Source organism: Phocoena sinus, chromosome 10 (assembly GCF_008692025.1).
Source record: "Phocoena sinus isolate mPhoSin1 chromosome 10, mPhoSin1.pri, whole genome shotgun sequence".
Taxonomy (NCBI): domain Eukaryota; kingdom Metazoa; phylum Chordata; class Mammalia; order Artiodactyla; family Phocoenidae; genus Phocoena; species Phocoena sinus.
In genome coordinates, this window is record NC_045772.1 from 62265753 (window position 1) to 62284416 (window position 18664).

General features: G+C 40.1%; 1 protein-coding gene across 1 annotated transcript in view; it reads right to left on the reverse strand.

The window, feature by feature from the left end:
• SCN8A (sodium voltage-gated channel alpha subunit 8) overlaps window positions 1-18664 on the reverse strand; it is a 118790-nt gene that overhangs the window by 49052 nt on the left and 51074 nt on the right. Inside the window, exons 12-13 of the mRNA XM_032644826.1 lie at window positions 10637-11032; window positions 1285-1417 (exon numbers count right to left, since the gene is read on the reverse strand). Coding sequence (XP_032500717.1) covers window positions 1285-1417; window positions 10637-11032 — 529 coding nt within the window. The remainder of the gene's footprint in view (window positions 1-1284; window positions 1418-10636; window positions 11033-18664) is intronic.

An 18664-nucleotide genomic window follows, 5' to 3' on the forward strand; every position in this document is an offset into this window, starting at 1 on the left:
TTAGTTCAGTATTCTTTTTACGTGATACATTCTCAAGATTAGTCTAGGTTTAGTCTAACTCCTTGCCCATATGTGCAGATGTGAGTATTCCAGGGGAGTTTCAGGTTCCCTTCTAGGGATTCTCCTTTCACCACAGATGCCCCTGCCCATCTCTCTCTCTCTCTCTCTCTCTCTCTCTCTCTCTCTCTCTCTCTCTCTCTCTCTCTCTCTCACTCACTCACACACACACACACACACACACACACACAGACTAGAAGTGGTATGTGGCTTAAATGACTCAAAAACAAAACAAAACAAAACAAAAAAACAACTTGTTCCAAGGACACCAGAGTAATTTGAGTCTCCTTATCTCAGGGACTCTGATTATTACTGGGTTAGCCTGGGTGTGTGGATTCTGAAGAACGGCAATCAGGAACAGTACGGATCTATAATGGGACAACTCAGCTAAATCAGCATGAATCAGGTGGAGAAGAAGCATGCAGAATCAATCAGAATCGTGTGAGAGGAAACCTGGTCACTGAATCTACTGCCCAAGAAATCAAGAGGAGCCTGGAATACAGACCACAGTCGGACAGAAAGCAGACAGTTGCGAGGGAACTGCAGTGTAACGGGAAATCCTCAGCAAGCCAGGCTGTGTCACGGAGGAGCCACCTGCCATGGAGTTCAGGCTCTGACGGCTACGCTGCTGCAGGCACGCTATGATTCAACAGGGGCTGCCCTTCCCCCGGGCACAGAGCGCCAGTGTTAGAGGGGTTTCAGCTTACCTGTTCACTCGTGCAATGTATTTATGGATATATGGGGGTGTTTAAAGCGAAGCAGAATTAGATATAATCACAATGCACGGTACACTTGTCCTTAAGGGAAAACCAAAAGATCTGTAAGTAGCTAAGAAGGAAAGGAGGAAGGTAAGTTTTGTGGTCGAGGGCAGGAGTGGGGGCTCCATCATTTTCTGTCATCACAGTTCTTCCGTCTCTGTTCCTCTCTGCCTCACGTCACCCTACTGGCTCCTCATGGTGCTGGAGCCACCAGGAGGTCCTCTAGCTCGCTCTTACGCTGTTCCTTCATACTTCTTACCTATCTGTGTACTGTGCTGGCAGCGGCTTTGAAGTCCTTCCTGGATTCTCCGCATGTAGATCTGAAATGCTGGTTTCTATAACCAGCAGACTCTATTCCTAAAGCTGAGACAATTTTTGCGAAACTCAGACCAAGGGACTATATTTATATTATCACGCACGCTACATATTTATGGCTCGGCAGCTTGGCCCAGCTTCACAAGGCACATACCTTCTACCAGTGTATTTGTAACAACGCTCAGTATACTGTTGATCCTGTCCTTCCGCCCATAGGAGGCCAGTTGGTCCATGGAAACTAAGAGAGATCCAGGGCCTTTCTTCTTGATTTCCACCTCGGTTGTAGCCTGAAAAAAACAGCAAGTTGGGTGAGTAAAGTCTTATCAACGTGAAGGCTGGGCCTTAGCGGATATAGTCTAGAGTGAGCGAGAACCTATGCTCTTCCTTAGATCTTTTTACTTTGATCCTACAGTCCTATTCACCTCAAGGAGTAGAATGAAATGAGTTGGCCATGGATCATCCTTAGTTCCAGAGATGACAAGACCAAGTCGTTTAAGTGTGTATAAAATCTACAGTGAACCCAAGAGTCTGGCTGGGATCCAAATACATCCTCTGCTCAATGTACGCAGAGAGTAGAAAGACCAGGTCCCCTGGGAAAACGCCATCAGAAGCAGACCCTCCTGTCCTCCTCTCATATCCACAGCATTTGGCTAGAATTGGACCACATGATAAAATAAGTCAAATTCACCTGTACGTGAAATTTCATGAAGGGCCAGGTCCCTGATCACACTGAGTATTACAAACTGTCACTTCCAAATGGCAAAACTGGGCCTAACTGAACGTTAGCAAGTGGAAGTTCCACTCCAAATCTCCTCCAAGCCACTGCAAACAAGAATGGTAGGTTTTGCCATCTTAATTAAACACATTGCCTCATATGTCTTTTTACATTGATCTTGTCTTTTTACATTTTTATTTTATGAGTTAACCTGAAATTTTCAAATTCCCAACCAAATAAAAAGGGCAGAAAACACCATCAGACTGTTAAACAAAATGTTTTGTACACGCTCCTCCTTGGGCGATACCAGTATCGTAGATTACGGCAAAGGGTTTCTGAATGTCCCTAGCTTGCACTGTTTGTGCCAACCTGAATATTCCACATCAGATCAGGCTTAATGGGGTGGCTTAAAACCTAGCTTTCTAGTTAACCATGCTGTCCACTGTAACACGTCAACCATATAAACTTAGCTGCTCTTTCCATGTGAAGGTAAGAGGACAGAGACAGTCACCACAGGACAGGGAAGACATGTGTTTGTATGAAGCTAGAGAAGTGTCTGTCTGATCAGTGACAGAAAGTTTTGAAAAGAAAATAATCGTCTCTGGAGAGTTACATCAGAAAGCCTTTCTATGCTTACATATATTTAGATTTTAAGAACTGTACTGAAGAAAGTTCCTGGCAGATTACGATTTATCCCATCGTGGTGTTTTATCAAATAGCTCCACTGATTCAGAGATTTGGTTCACCTTAGGGTTTTGTTTGTTTTGTGTTTGTCTGGCAGAGCTACAGAAGAAATGGAAAAGAAAAAGAACTGGTTTCCTTGGGAATTCCTGGATGCATTACTATACAAGCATCTGTATTTGTAAGAATGACTGAACCATTCGCTCAGGTCATGATACAGTATATTTCTTTGAGAAATCACTTTTTGCTACAATTCCCAGCCTGATATTCATGACATTTAATAAATGAGATTAAACTACTATATTTAAAAAATGACAGGACTTCCCTGGTGGTGCAGTGGTTAAGAATCCGCCTGCCAGTGCAGGGGACACGGGTCCAAGCCCCGGTCCGGGAAGATCCCACATGCCGCGGAGCAACTAAGTCCGAGCGCCGCAACTACTGAGCCTGTGCTCTGGAGCCTGCGAGCCACAACTACTGAGCCCACGTGCCACAACTACTAAAGCCCGCGTGCCTAGAGCCTGTGCTCCACATCAAAGAGAAGCCACCGCAATGAGAAGCCTGCACACCGCAACGAAGAGTAGCCCCCGCTCATTGCAACTAGAGAAAGCCCGCGCGCAGCAAGGAAGACCCAACGCAGCCAAAAATAAATTAAAATAAATAAATAATTAAATTTATTTAAAAAAATGACAATCATCTAAAAATGAACACAGAAGTCCCAATACAATGGACATTCTTATTTCTGACATTTATTAATTCTACATTTTTAATTGAACTGCCCTTCCGCAAATCTACAATAGATAGATTTTATAATGCTGACCCCCGAGGTACTGGAAGATCTAATGGACTGGCTGGTTCATCAAAGAAGGATGAAACTGCACGTAATATGGCTTGGTATTAGTGTAGCTTGCTGTCTTTTGGGCATGCTGGATGTAATAAGATATAAATTCTTCAGGCTTTAATAACACCAACCTTAAAAAACAAAATTAATGAAAATTCTATCTAAAAAGACCCAGTCAAATCATTATATTATCATTTGTTGACACCTATACAAAAGATAAAACAATTTTTAGCTTGGATAAAAAAAATCCACAAAAATTAAAGAAAAATTTATCCCCAAACTTAATATTAAGATGGAACAATTACTATTTATCTCTTTCTATGTAAAATGAAAGTAAACTACAGCAGGGCTACGTGGGGACAACTTCTGAAATATTAAAATTTGTTCCATAACCCATAATGTGTTATAGAACTATAATCTATACTGTACAATTGCTTAAATTTTAAAAAAGAAACAAATAAAAGAAGATGCTAAGAAATGAACATTTCAAAGCCCATACTTAGGAAATTCTAGAAGGTAAAAAGAGAAATCCATTAATTATCTTTTTACAAAGGCAAGAGCACTTAGCATAGATCCAAATAACTGGTTCCATCAAACGTCTTGGTAATAATAAGATATCCAGAAAAATTCCCACATATTTGTAAATTAAACAACAGACTTCTAAAGATGTGTGAATCAAAGAGTTTTGCACAGGGAAATTTAAAAAATACTTTAACTGATGACAATGAAAACACAATACATCAAGATTTATGGGATGAAGCTAAAGAAATTGTTAGAGAAAATTTTACAGCTTAAAAAAGATATAAGATCAATGCTCGAAGCTTCTGCCTTAAGAAACTAGAAAAAGAGGATCAAATTAAGCCATAGGTAAGTATATGAAAGGAAATAATAAGAATGGAAATTAATGAATTAGTAAATGGACAAACAACAGACAATCAAAAAAGGTCAAATGCTGGTTCTTTTAAAAGATTAATAAAATTGATAATTCCCCAGGCAAGACTGATCAAGAAAAAAAAATAGAGAAAACACAAATTATAATTTTCAGGAGTGAAAAAACAGGATATCACTATAAATCCTATAGGCGTTATTAAGATAATAAGGATATGTTGTGAATAACTTTATGCCATTTCATCTTGGATGAAACAGACAAACATATCCAAACACAACTTATAAAAACTGACATAAGAAGAAATAGAAAATCTAAATAGCCCATATTAATTCAAGAAATTATAATAAAAAATCTTATCACAAAGAGAACTCTAGGCCCAGATGGTGCTTCTATCAAATGTTTATGGAAGAAATAATACTAATTTTACACAAATTCTTTCAGAAAACAGAGGTTAAGAGAATACTTCTCAACTTCTTTTATAAAGCAAACATAACCCTGATACTAAACCTGACAAGAACATTACAAGAAAAGAAAATTAGAGATCAATATCCCCCACCAACAGAGATGTGAAATCCTTAACAAAATATTAGTAAATAGAATCCAGCAATATATACAAAGGATACTACATCATGACCAACAGAGTTTATCCCAGGAAAGCAAGGTTAATTTAATACTAGGAAAAAAGTCAGTGCTATTCACCATGCTAACAGAATAAAGGAGAAAAACCATATGATCATCTCACAGATGCAGAAAAAGAACATTTAACAAAATTCAACACCTCTGCATAAAAATAAAGTTCCTCAGCAAGCCACAAATACAATGTAGCAGTTTCAGTCTGACAAAGATCATCTATGAAACCTATAGCCAACACCATGCTTCTTGGTGAAACATTAAATCCTCTTCCTCTAATACTGGAAACAAGGAAGGATGTACGCTTTCAAGTCTATTCAATTTTGTATCTAAAGTCTTAGCTAGTGCAGTAAAGCAGGAAAAATAAATGAAGAGCATAAAGATCGCAGTTGCTGTTACTCACAGAAAATATTACTGTGCATGTAGGAAACACTATGGAATTTACCCAAAAAACCCAAACAACAAAAAACCCTCCAAGGCTAATAGAACCAATACATTAATTTATCAAGGTCATGAGATATAAGGTTAATATACAAAAATCAACTGTATTTCTGTATTCTGGCAACAAATAATTGAAAGTAAAAATTTTAATTATACCTTTTACAATAGTATCAAAAAATATCAAATACCAAGGGAAAAAAATCTAATGAAAGATGTCTAAGACCCCCACTAAAAACTATACAACTTTGCTGAGAGAAACTTGAGAAGACTTAAATCAATGGAGAAATGTACCACATTCATAGTTTGGAAGACTCAATATAATTAACATGTCCATTCTCCCCAAAGTGATCTACAGATTCAGTACAATCACTACCAAAATTCTGTGTTTTCTGAAAAAACATATATTTATGTATAAATTTTTGTGTGAACACCTGTTTTCCTGGGTATATACCTATGAGTAGAATCTCTGCGTCATCTGATAACTCTATGTTTAACTTTATGAGGAGCTGCCAAACTGTTTTCCAGAGTGTCTGCACTATTTCACTTTCCAACCAGTAATGTTGGCTATTGTTTCTTGTGTCAGACTATGACCAGTTGAAGGGAAGAAAACCTGGAGCAGACTCTCTCCCATGTAAAGCAGCTTCATCGTCACCTTCCACGTAGAATCTGCTTGGGATTCTGTGAGGTATGTCTCTACTATTGGCTCAGCTGCCCAATTCTCATCACCTGGAAGGTGGGAAGGAGGTGTCTTCCTCCAAGCATGCTGAGACCCAAGGACCAGAGGAAAGATCACATACTCACTCTCTCCCCTCCCTTATTTCTTGGGGTCATCTTTTGGGGGGGGCGGGAGATGAAGGTGTATATTTTTATTTGTTTCGTTTTCTTTCATTTTGTTGGGGAGGGAGGAGGAGAACTAACAACTTTTTAAAGTCAGGAGCCTCTCTGCCTTTTAAAAATTCAGCCCCTAAGGAGCCTTGGTGCAAAACTATCAGTAACAGAGGAAGCCATTGAGAACCTTAATTACTTTAAACCCAATACAAATTTGTTGCATTTCTCTTAACTCAAACACAAAGTTTATTGGGCCACTGACTTCCAACCTCCTAAATTGTAGCTGTCCTTCTCAAAGAGATATTCTACCATGTCTGCAGATGGCAGGTTCCGCCCACATTTCTATAGATCTATCCAAGGAATCTCAACTTGTTATTGATTCTGAACTGCTTTCACAAGGAAATACATAACTGGCAACTTACCAGCCAGTCACCTTTCTTGGGACTAAAATTTAGAGCATTTTAGAAGTGGGCTTAGGACCCAGCCATTTATCTCCTGTTTCAAGCCTTTCTAAAATTTTTGCAGTATTCTGCTTTAAAATACTGTACAATAATTTCTCCTTCTCAAAGGATCTTTGGAATCTTAGAAGAAATCCAACCCTCTCCAAGTCAAGCAATTCAGCAGAAATCCCACTGTCTACCTCTCAGGCTACAAAGGCCAAAAAAGTATAGGGAAAGGAATGGAAACTGGCTTTCTGAATAGCAAGGATGGGCCAAGTAATAGGCTTCACATTTTATAAATGTTATTACATTTAATCTTCAAATAGCCCTATAACAACGGTCTTTTTTATCTCTTTTTTACAGATAAGGAAATGGGCTTAGAGATGCTCATTTTTCAGGATCACTTGAGTAAATAAAGAACCCGGGCTTCGTAGTTAGCATAGCATAATGGTTAGTGGTTAATGCTGTGGAGTTTGATTGTCTGGATTCAAATCCTAACTCTACTGCTTACTGTGCAATCTTGGACAAGTTGCTTTATTTCTCTAAGCCTTGGTTTCCTCCTCGTAAAGCGCACACAATAGTAGTATCTAACTCAGAGGGCAGGAGCTGTGAGCATGAAATGAGATAATGCTTTGCATTTACAACATGATTTCTGAGTTATGTGTGTTTTTGGATGGTCAGTGGCACCTGCTTCCTTTATGAGTGAAGAGCAATGATTTTCCAGCTCAGAGATGAAGACATGGGGAAAGTCCCCTTATCCTCTGCTTCAGCAAAACGCAAAAGTTCTCAAACTATCAAAACATTATCGCCACTCAATCACAACTGAATAGCTAATGAAGATGTGAAACAGTTTTTGAGGAGATTCTAATGAGGTGATGTCTGGATGTCTTTTTTTTCATAGGGAATATCACATTTCTTAATTTGAGCCTAAAGAGAAAAAAAAAACAGATGTGGCATAGCCCAAGCATTAATGTTGTGTGAGATCAGCTTATGGACCATCAACGGCTCCTACACCAGTCCATAAAGCATGAGTATGTAACTGGAAGCACTCTGATGGTTCAGGCGAGGACAAGTTCATCTGTAGCTGCAGATGCATCCAAAACGTTCTGACAGTGAGAATCGCTATCTTCTCGCCCAAAGAGGTATAATAATTGCTCACTTGGCCCAGGCTGCATATAACATTATGAATATATTAATTCCTTCTAAGAGAAATGACTTTTCCTACTTCCCAAATAAGCAGTCAGGAAGTTCTCTTGGCGTCAGGAAGACCTTGGTTCCATTTCCACAAGTCACTAAGTCTCTGAGTCTACCTGTTGATTGGATAAAACCACCTACTGAATGGGGAAGTTATAAGGATTAAATGAGATCATACATATAAAGCGCTTAGCAAAGTGTCGTCAGAACTCAGTCTATGGCAGCTATAAGTATTAGGCCCATTGTAGAAAACTAGAAAGAACAGAAAAGTGTTAAGGAAGGGAAAAAAAGTCACTAATAATTTCCCCTTCCAAAGGCAGCTGCTGTTAACTTTTAGTCAGTCATCTTTTTTCTACATGCAGTTTGTCTTTATATAGATGATATCATACCACACAAACTGTATGCATTCTGTTATTGTTTTGTTTTGTCTTTTTGGCCTATTAATGTAACTTAGATATTTCCCCATACCATTAACAACTAGGAGGTGCTTCTTTATGGCTTCTAACAAAATCATTTTTCCTCGTTATGAAGCCCTTGGGAATGATACAGTCCTACCTACCTCATCTTCCTGCCACTTTGGGATCTGACCTCCTGACCTTGGGAATGCTCAGGTCGGTCACCATCATCACTTGGGGCCACTGCAAAGCATCTCCTAAGTGCTTACAGGGTGTTGAGTGTGCAGGACCCCCAAAACCCCAAAGGCAGCGTTCTGTCAGCCACAACGTAAGGCAGCGCAGACAGCCTTACATTCCACAGCCATCTGCTCAACTGCCTCTCAAATTTATCTCCCACACAATATAGCAGAAGCTGCTAAAAAAACAAAAACAAAACCCGCAAACCCGCTCAGCTGCCTTTAAGCTGAAGTTCAAGCTCCTTCTTCCTGGATACCTTTCCTAATACCTTCTCTTCAAAGAAAAAGCAAGATATATTATTTCGCTTAAATATTTTTTAAAACTGCTAGGATATCAAAATTTACTTTCGTTTTCAAAATCTGAATTATCCCCACTGTACTGTCCATGCTGATCCACCCCTCATTCTCCACTGATATCATCTCTTGTTTTATTAGAGAACATAATTATCTATCTAATTACGGAGCCAAAAAATTTACATCTAGACATAGAACCAGTGAAGATCAAAAAATTATATTTCAAGTAAAGACAGTCATTCATAACATTTATTCTGGCCAACTACCTAGCTTGGAGGGGGGCTTTGGAGCCACCGTTTGTTATCATTATTGTTCCTATTACGCTTGATCTGAAACAAACAGTTCTCCAGAAGAGCAGTGGCCACGTGACTAGGCGGAGAAGACATGAAAATTGACTGAGAAAGAGGAGACTGAGGTTTCTGAAAGGTCTGTCAATGATGAGCTGTGTAACCCCAAGGAGTACAAACTCACTGAGCCTGTTTCCCCATCTCAAAAACAGGAATAATCAGCTCCATTTTGTCAGCCTTATGGAATTTTTATTCGAAACAAATAAAGCATGCAAAAGTAATGCGTACCTTGTAAAGAGCTATACAAACATAAGGGGGAAAACATTTTGCTTTTAAATAAAAAGTCAGGAAGAGAAAGGACAACATCAAATATCCTGTCTTCTGAATTTAGGACAGTCAACAACTGTCCTAAAGTGCTAAAAACAGATCATTCTGAATAATTCCATCCTTGATTGTCCAATTTTCCTCCACACATGCATCATGCTAATTAAAGGGCTGGCTATCTTCATGCTGTGTTAGAGGAAACTGAAGTGTTGCAACAAAACAGGCTGACATGCTATCTCAAGAAGCTGAGACCGGCTAAGGAGGGACTGAGGAAAGTTAAGGAACTAGAGGTAGAAAGGATTAGGATCACTAAGGTTATAAGAATTTAAAACTAGAAAACAAGGTATAAACAGCTTAGAATCTAAAGAAATGTTAAGGGATGGCTTTTCCCAAAGAGGCGAGCCATTATCCTAGCCCCTAGACAAGCGATTTTGTGAAGCTATGATACACAGCTCCTCCAGAGCTTGACATTTGATTACATTTAAAATTCATCTTTCACTTCCCTTTTCCTTCCTCCCCCATATACCATGTGTTCTTGCCCTGACCACCTACCTTCCCCTCCTTCGATTTATTTACATCTCAATCCCTTTCAAATGTCTAGGTCCAGTTCCCCACTGGTTTCCTTAACCTCTCCTTGCCTGGCTCTCCCAGTGCCTACTTCCTACCCTCAGCATCACCCATGCACATTCCTCTTTGGAAAAAGAGGAAAAATCACATCTCACTCTTGTGGAGGAGACTAAGAAAATTATTCAAAGCTATGTTACTTTTTTTTTTTTTAAATAGGAAGACAAGAGCTTTAAATTCCAAGTTGTTTCCCTAAGAGGAGGGAGGACGCAGGGGGAGAGAAGCAATGATAGTTCCAAACCCGCTCAGACTTGGTCATTGGTGACGGCAGAGGCCCTTCTCATTCCATCCGGGCAGGACTGGCCAGAGGCATTCAGTCAAAGCAGGTGTGGGGAGGAAAAGAGATAAGCAGGCAGAGACATGCAGAGATGGAGAGAGAGAAAAAGGGATAAAATAAAGGAAAGAGTTGATGGGGAAAGGGCCAGAGTCAGAAACAAGAAAGGAAGATGGGGGAAAATGGAGCAAGGAATAAATTAAAAGGGAAAACAGGGCGAGTAAAAGAGGAGGGCTGAAGAGAGAAATAGGAACAAACCAGGAGGGAGAAAACAGAAGTGGTGGGGGGCAGAGACACGAGTTGGGACGGAGCGTGGAAGAGAGACCGGGTGGAATGGACAGAGCAGGGAGAGAAGAGAGGAAGGGAGTGGGAGAGAAGGCCATGCCTAGCCTCGGTCTACTTTTTTACTTCCTTACACTGTCATCAGTAGCTGCCTTATCTATTTTCACCTCTGGCAGGAGACGCCCGCTGATGTGGGAGCCGGGGCCGCCGATGAGGGACACCACACCGTTGCAGTCCACCGTGCTGTTGCGCTTGACGCTGCGCCGCAGGCTGGGGAATATGCGCGAGGAGCGGCTGCCCTGGCTGTAGCCGCTGTAGCCGCTGTAGCTGCTGCGGCGCTCGCGGGCTCGGATGGGGATGAAGAGCGAGTCCCGGCGGCCCTCGCTCTCCTCCACCGTGCTGTGCTCGTCGTCCGCAAACTCGTTCTCGGAGCCCGGGTCCCGGAACCGCCCGGGCCCCCTGAAGCTGAAGATGCTGCTTTTGCTGTTGTGGCGGGACAGGAATGGGGAGCCCGGAATGCTGAGCAGTGACTGTAGGGGCAGGAAGAGAGAGAGACAGAGAGGGAGGCATGAGACAGGAAGGGGACCCCATAGAGGCTGAACAAAGGCTGTCAGCTTCCCCAGCCTGGCCCCATCCTTGCATTCCTGTTCATCAGAACACAGGTGTTTCCAGAAAGCACTTCTGGACGTTGAATTTCTACTGCTTTTCAACACCCATCATTGCTCACTTCTCCTTGCCCCATAACCTTGCGATACCCCTGTCTTTGACCTGTTAACCATTCACAAGTTCTATTCACTGTTCACCCATGTATTGAAAGGATGCTTTTATCTCATGCTCCGTGTATCGAATCCACCAGGAAATACATTCAGTGTCTATTTCTCATTACTATGAGCTCACCTGGAGTGTGCCTTTAATCTACCAAGTTAGATTCTATGCCACACTTGGCAAAAGGAGAGAATTTAAAAGTGCCCAGTCGCTTGCCACTCTCTCAATGGGTACCACATGCCCTAGAGGCTAAGAACTATGCCAATAGTTTTTTAGTTCAGTTGAACATGGTATGTCCCCTCCTCCTCCATTTTAAAGTCAATGTTTTTTTCATGAGAAGTTTAAGTATTTGTAAATTATATAATTCCCAGCATTGACATTTTAAAGTCAAACTTGAATTTATCACTTAGAAATTTTTCATCTTTTTCTCCTTCAGCTCATACTTCCATTCCACCTGCCCTAGAGAATTTTATGCTAATTTATATCTTTATGCATTTTACTGATCACCTTTCAATACTTTTCTGCAACAAAAAATTATAAACTGTACTTAAAATTTAAAAAAAATTTTCCTGTGACCGTGAGTCTCCAAGAAATTTTAAAAATTCTCCTGGATTGTGTTTTTATTACAATTCTCATTAATACAATTGATCAGAAATATATTCTACATTTTATAAGTAATTACTAAGCTTAAAAAGAAAATTTTATTAAAATATATCTCAATGAGATGAATTTTTTTTTCCAATCGGTGTTTTGGTGTTTAAATATTTGTAGGTAGTATTATTTATTATTAGAATCAAACATGGCTCAACAGCAACCCCTCTCTCCCTTCTAATATTATTTAGATTTTAAGTGCTGAGAAACCGTATTCATGTAAATGGTACCTTGGAAGAGAAGAATATTGTTATAAACAGTAATGTCACTCAATTCTTTGAACTCCTTCTAAGTTATATGCCAAAATTGTATAGAAAGCTATCAGCAAAATTTATCTTAATGATCTATCAGCTGACAATTAAATCAAGTCCTCTTTCAATTGTGTTGAAAGCAAAGAACTGAAAACCACCCAACTTGCCAAAGGACTTGTACCCAGTTGATAGAAGTATTCCATTTCCTGATTCCTGAGGATATCAAAAAGGCCTTATTTATTATTAACTAATAATTATATCGGTACCTCTTACAGGGGTTATTCTTTTACTTTAAAGGAACCATATTTAACCCAACAGAAAAGGTTGGAATAACCAAAATATTGTCAATTTCTATACATCACTGCCAACATTAATTTTTTAATAAAATGATGTTATCACATGCTTTAAAGATATTTTCATCAAAACCTTAAAGCCACAGGCTTAGCTCATTTAATTTACAAAACTGCCCACCATATGATCTAATTAGCAAAGCCAGTCCCCAATGTCAAAGCAATTGGCCAAATCAGACTTATTTTCATTGGAAAAAGTATGACTTCATTTTTAATTTTTAATAAATGTATTAATATGTATCCCAGTGACATCCATCTTGCTCCTGAACTTAAAACATCCCATTGCCCCTGATTATAACTCTATATTTCACTCTTATTAGAAGTATATAAGAGATAGGTAAATTCAGAAAGCCTTACAATGGGTTTGTTTCCTAGATTAAAGAAAACTTTTTAGACCCTAATATTTTCAACTGTCCCTTTGTTTCGCACCTCCAAAGATTTTTATATCTTAGGGCAATACACCACTTAGGATTTGGGATGAGAGAGGTATGCCTTCCTTTTGTAAAGTGGGAGAAGGCTGACTGTGAAAAGAAAAGTGGAAAAGAACTGGTGTGACTTTGGACCACAGGCCTCACCCTAGGCATAGGAAAATGTAACTTAAAGATCTGGAAATCAGGTTCCTTAAAACCGTGCTTAGAAAGTCTTCAAGTACCCTGAGGGGATGCAATCCCAGTTTGAGGACCTCTGCTCTAAGAGAACAAAACCTGACAGACAACTGACCTCAGACAATCCTCCTTGCTACCCTGAGATACTCAGTTTGCCCAATTATGGCTTTGAAGGAATTTCAAAGTAACTTTTAGCTATATAAGATTTTTGCCTTAGAGTTTAGGTCTTACCCTTCTGGTAAAATGATTCCACTGTGAAAGTTCTTTGTGGGCTAGGACTCTGCCAATATAGTATACATATTAAAAGTGCTAAATAAACATTTTAAAATAATACTTTTGATGATAACCCTGGAATGGCTGTAGGGCTCCTCTTTAGTATTTCTGCCCATATCTTTTTTTAACCTAGAACTCCACTTCTAGTTCTAGACTCAAAATGATCCCAGTTCCATTCTCTTCCTGTAATGTACAAAGCCCCCATGCCCAGGTGGGTACATTTTTTTTTGGATATTTCTAGTTTTATCATCACTCTCTAACCTGTATTTCCCTTGTTATGTAGTCTCTTCTTGCCTTGGCTTGAAGCAACTCACAAATCTCTGAGATAATGAATGAATTTGATTACTGGAAACTGCATCAAGAAAACCACTTATCACAGATCATTTTACACAAATGTTACTGTTAAGTACATACTATATGCCGTATGTAGGCCTCTAAAAAATAGGATTCAGGTATGCAGCATCTCTGACCCCTTTCCTGATCACTCTGACTTGTTCTGCTCTTCTGCCTCATCCCTGCACCAGAGAGGAGGAGCTGCATGGGTTAGATTCCAGAATGTTCACTGGGTCTCATTTATGAGTGGAGGGTGTCACTGTGTATTAAAAGGGCACATACATGGCCATGTTCCTTCTCCATGCTGTTGAGCTGGTAGAGGGGTCAGCGCCTCCTCCAGCTTATTGCTTGCTATTCCTCATTTCACATATATGTTTGGGCACCCTCACTGATTCATTCCCCTGAACCATTCACAGATCAATTCTAGTATATAATCCGCTACTGGTTTGCAATGAGACAGTAAAAACCTGAGAGAAGCATTTAGAAATTTTAATAGCAAGTAGGCATTTTTACAACATCCAAGAATGTGATAATTTTTCTAGAAGTTTATTGCAATTATATTTTACAAGAGTATCATTCATGAAGAAATGGGAAAGACAAAAACTGGTCCTTCGCTACAGATAGTTTGAGAAACACTTCTCTAAACAATGTGGCTGGCCAGAAGATTTGTCAAGTGTTAGAACGTACCTATGAGTTTTGGTTTCTTTCTTTCTTTTTTTTTTAAATATTTATTTATTTAGGCTGTGCCGGGTCTTAGTTGCAGCATGCGGGATCTGGTTCGAACCCAGGGCCCCTGCCTTGGGAGCATGGAGTCTCACCCACTGGACCACCAGGGAAGTCCCACCTATGATTTTGTTTTAATCAGGTATGGTAAGGTGACAGACACAGAGATAACTGCCTTTGAAAGAAGAGTTTATTACTTACAGTTCCCAAAATAAGGGGGCATGGCATGCTGCACCATGTCATGCCAGGCCACACAGGGCCTCATGGGGGGGTGAGGGTGGGTACGAGGGTCAGTCAGGAGGCAAGGAGGAGCGAGGGGAAAAGCCTGGCCCAGAGCCTTTGCTGTGGAAGGGATGGGTGAGGCAGAGCAGGCACATTTGAACAAGTTTAAAATTGGACAGTTTGAATAATTTCAAACAGGTTCTGGGCTATAGGAATGGTCCTGGCTCTGGAGTGATTTAGGGCACGGGAAATATTGGCTGGGTGTGTGAATTAGATACCAGGAGGTTGGGGATAAGGGTCTTGAACTGGTTGATCTGCACATGAAAGGCACACTTCCTGGCAAGTTGTTGGCTCTCTCTAGGAATTAAACTAGCACCAAGAGGGGCAGCTCCTCCCAGCCAGCAAGGCTCCTAACGTGTCAAAGCCCCATAAAATACAGAAAATAAAAAACTGCCTCCCTTCTCACCGCAAGCTTCCCTGGACTGAATCTGTGATTTTCACAAGGCCGACGCTGGGTGCTGACCCTACCTACTACATTAGGTCTCCAGATTAGGAAAGAGGTTTGATTTTTATTTGACAAATGATCACTAAATACCTGTTGTGTGCTAAGTGATGTGGATATAGTGGTGAACAAGACATATAACATGGTCCCTGCCCTCTCGAAACCTGCAGCCTAGTAGGAAATATTATGTACTACATGAGGAAATACTATATACTATATTAGATCTCATATAGTATATAATACCTGACTATTCTTAACTGATAGGAAAGTGAGAGGAAGTGATAGAAAGATAATGACCAGTTCAGTGACCCAGGAACACTTAGGAATCAGGATCCTGAGACAATACACACTAAAAGGAAACAGTTTACCTATTATTCTTTAATTCTTTGTTCCATTCTTGGCAAAAGAGGCGACTGCAATAAATGTGGAAGGGGAAAAGATGAACTTGTCCCATTTCTCCTTGTACCCCTTGTATCTAATCCTGATCTAGCCAATTCCCTAAGGAGACATATCCTGAGGGTAGCCCCCGGCCTCCCAGTCTCAATTTTCCTGGACTGGAGGGTTTTAGTTATGACTCAGGACCCGTGGCTCTATTAACTCCTGGGATCCAGGCTAGTTTATGAGATAGGTCCTGTTTTCAAAATCTTCCCTGTCAACAAACCAGGAGCTTCTGGTCCTTTTCAGGCAGTCACATCACAGCTAACTAAAAATACTACCTTAGACCTAGGTGTGTGCTTGGGAGAATAGCTCTGGGGTGTTCTTGGTTTGAGGGAGGAGCCCTCACATTACACAGAAAAATTTGTTGGGAATTTCAGGGCATCCATATCAGCTGTTTACTGGGATAAGGCTTAACAATGACTGGGATGTTTAGAATGTAATAAATTGATGATTTAAATGTCCTACTTCCATGCCATATTTCACCTTTTCTTCACTTTTTCTTTCCAACACAGCAGTTGGTTCTTAAAATGTGGCCTGGGAACTCTTGGGGTCCTTGTGACCCTTTTATGGGGCGGGGGGGAGGAGGCACAAGATTAAAACTACTTCATAATAATACTAAGATGATGTCTGCCTTTCTCACTCTCGTCTTCTTACAGGCATACAGTAGACTCTGTGAGCCTGACAGTTTCACAGAATTTAAAGACTTTTCTTATGAGCTTGATAGAGATAATAATATACGTGATTTTTTAATACTGTGTGTCAGTACTTCGAAGATCCGCATAACTCAGTGAACCAGTATTTCCCAAATGGTCAACGTAAGATGCTACAAGTCATTCATGAGTTAAAGACCTATAGTGCAAAATACAGCAAAGGATTTTAATGTAACAGAGTACCAAGTCACTGATACAGTTTCAGCTTCCACATTGCAACTAACCATTTAAAAATCTACCATTATCCAGTTCTGGAAAAGCATCAGAGAAGAATATTCACAATTATCTAAAAAGGCTGTTAAAATATTTCCCCCTTTTCCAACTACATCTGTATGAAACTAGATTTTCTTTAAATACTTCAACCAAAGAAACATACATCGCAACAGGCTGAATACAGGTATATTCCAGCTATCTTCTATTAACCACAGATTAAAGAGATTCGCAAAGATGTAAACAGTACCACTTTTTACACTAATTTTTTTTTTGATCTGGAAAACAGTTTATTTTTTCAAAAATATGTATGATCTGTGTTAAACATATAATGGGTTTATCATCATTCTTTTAAATAAATCAGTAAACAAACATTTTAAAATTTCTTAATTATAATTTCTAACACAATAAATTGAAAGCACATTTAAAAAAAGCTCTTTGGGGTCCTCAATAATTCTTAAAGATATAAAGACCAAAAAGTTTGAGAACTGCTGCAACAGGATAATTAAAAGACTTTGCAGAAATGAACTCCACCTAATACCTGTTTTCACCTAGACCCTAAAACACAGCAGTAACTTTACAGAGAAACAGGCAGGAGACAGGCTGGGCAGATGTCTCGAGAGGATCTCAGCAGATCTGAAATACAGGAGACTGACATTCACTTGAACTGTGCGGTGGGAAAACTGAAGCCAGTCGCCACAGACGACCAGGTATGTGTGGAGGTGAGTGAGGAGGGGGTGGCTAGAGACTGCAGTACAAGGCTTATAGTCAGGAGCCCCCGGTTCAAATCTTGCCTGCAACACCTACTAGCTATATAACCTTAAATAAATTAGTAAATCTCCCTAGGGCTCAGTTTCCGCAACCATTCCTCCAGATAAAATCAGAGAAACTGCAGGAGAGTCCTGGGACAAAGAGTATTACTACTGTGTGGGGCTTCTAAGCAAGTCTTGGCAGTCAGCCACGGACTCTAGGAATCCACAGTTTTTTTCAAATGGGGCAATTAGAGGAAGTGAACATTTTCATGCAAAGCAGGACATCTCAGAAGCCCAGCTTTATTTCTGAGCTAGGGAGCAATCAGTGCAACTCTGTGCTGAAGCCTATGGATTAATCAGAGCCCATTCAATAGCAAAGTGTTAATGGTACTAAGGTATTCATTAACTAGCTCAGGATGGCTCTCAAGACAAGGGCTGGATTACAACAAAGCTACAATCACAGTTTTCCCCCAAAAGAGACTGAACTAGGAGAAAGCTGAGATGAAGGTGAGACAGAGATGGTTCCAGGCCAGAAGGGGTTAAATCAGATTTATAAAAGTTCTTCATTCATTTTTCCAACAAATATCTGAATGGGCATAAAAGCAGACCTTGACTTTAGGATTTTATGTGAGAGGGGAGAGGATATGACCATTAGTAAATAAAGAACGACATACAGTAAAAAGCAACATGCAAAGAGGTACGTATAAACACAATGGAAAGATGAAATGATAATTTCCAATTGGGGGTGGGATGGAGGAGGGTCAGGGAAGGTTTATTGAGAAAAGGATGTGAAGAATAAATACAATGTGGACAATTCAGAAATGGAAAAAACAGGGCATCTTAGAGAGGCTGTTTCTGGAGCAAAACAGAGGGTAGAAAAGAAGCATCGTGTATGAGAAGCATCTAGTAGTTCACTGTGGTGTAAGTATAGGGTGCTTGAAGGGGCACAGGGACTGGAGACTGAAGAGGGAGTCTGCATCGGGGAAGGGAAGTGCTATGAATTCCACCCCAAAGGGGAGTTCCCTCTCCCATTCTTCTTAGTAACTACTCTAAACTGTCACTATTGTCTTCAAGCTCCCGAATCAACCTCTCAAACCCTTCGATAAGATTTTTAATTTCCTACATTATTAAAAACTAGAGACTGACAGGTGCCATCTTTCTCTACTTCCTACTCCCCATCTACAAACTTATCCACATACACCCACCTCTCTTGTGCTGGCGTCTTTGTGGGGGACAAGGTACCCCCTTTCCTGTTAGAGGCTACACCTATTTTCACATCTCCCAAGACTGTGTTCTACTTTCTTTTCTGTTCTACTCCATTTTTACTTCCAACCCTCCTTCTTCTGGGTTTCCTCTCCAACAGATTATAAAATTGCT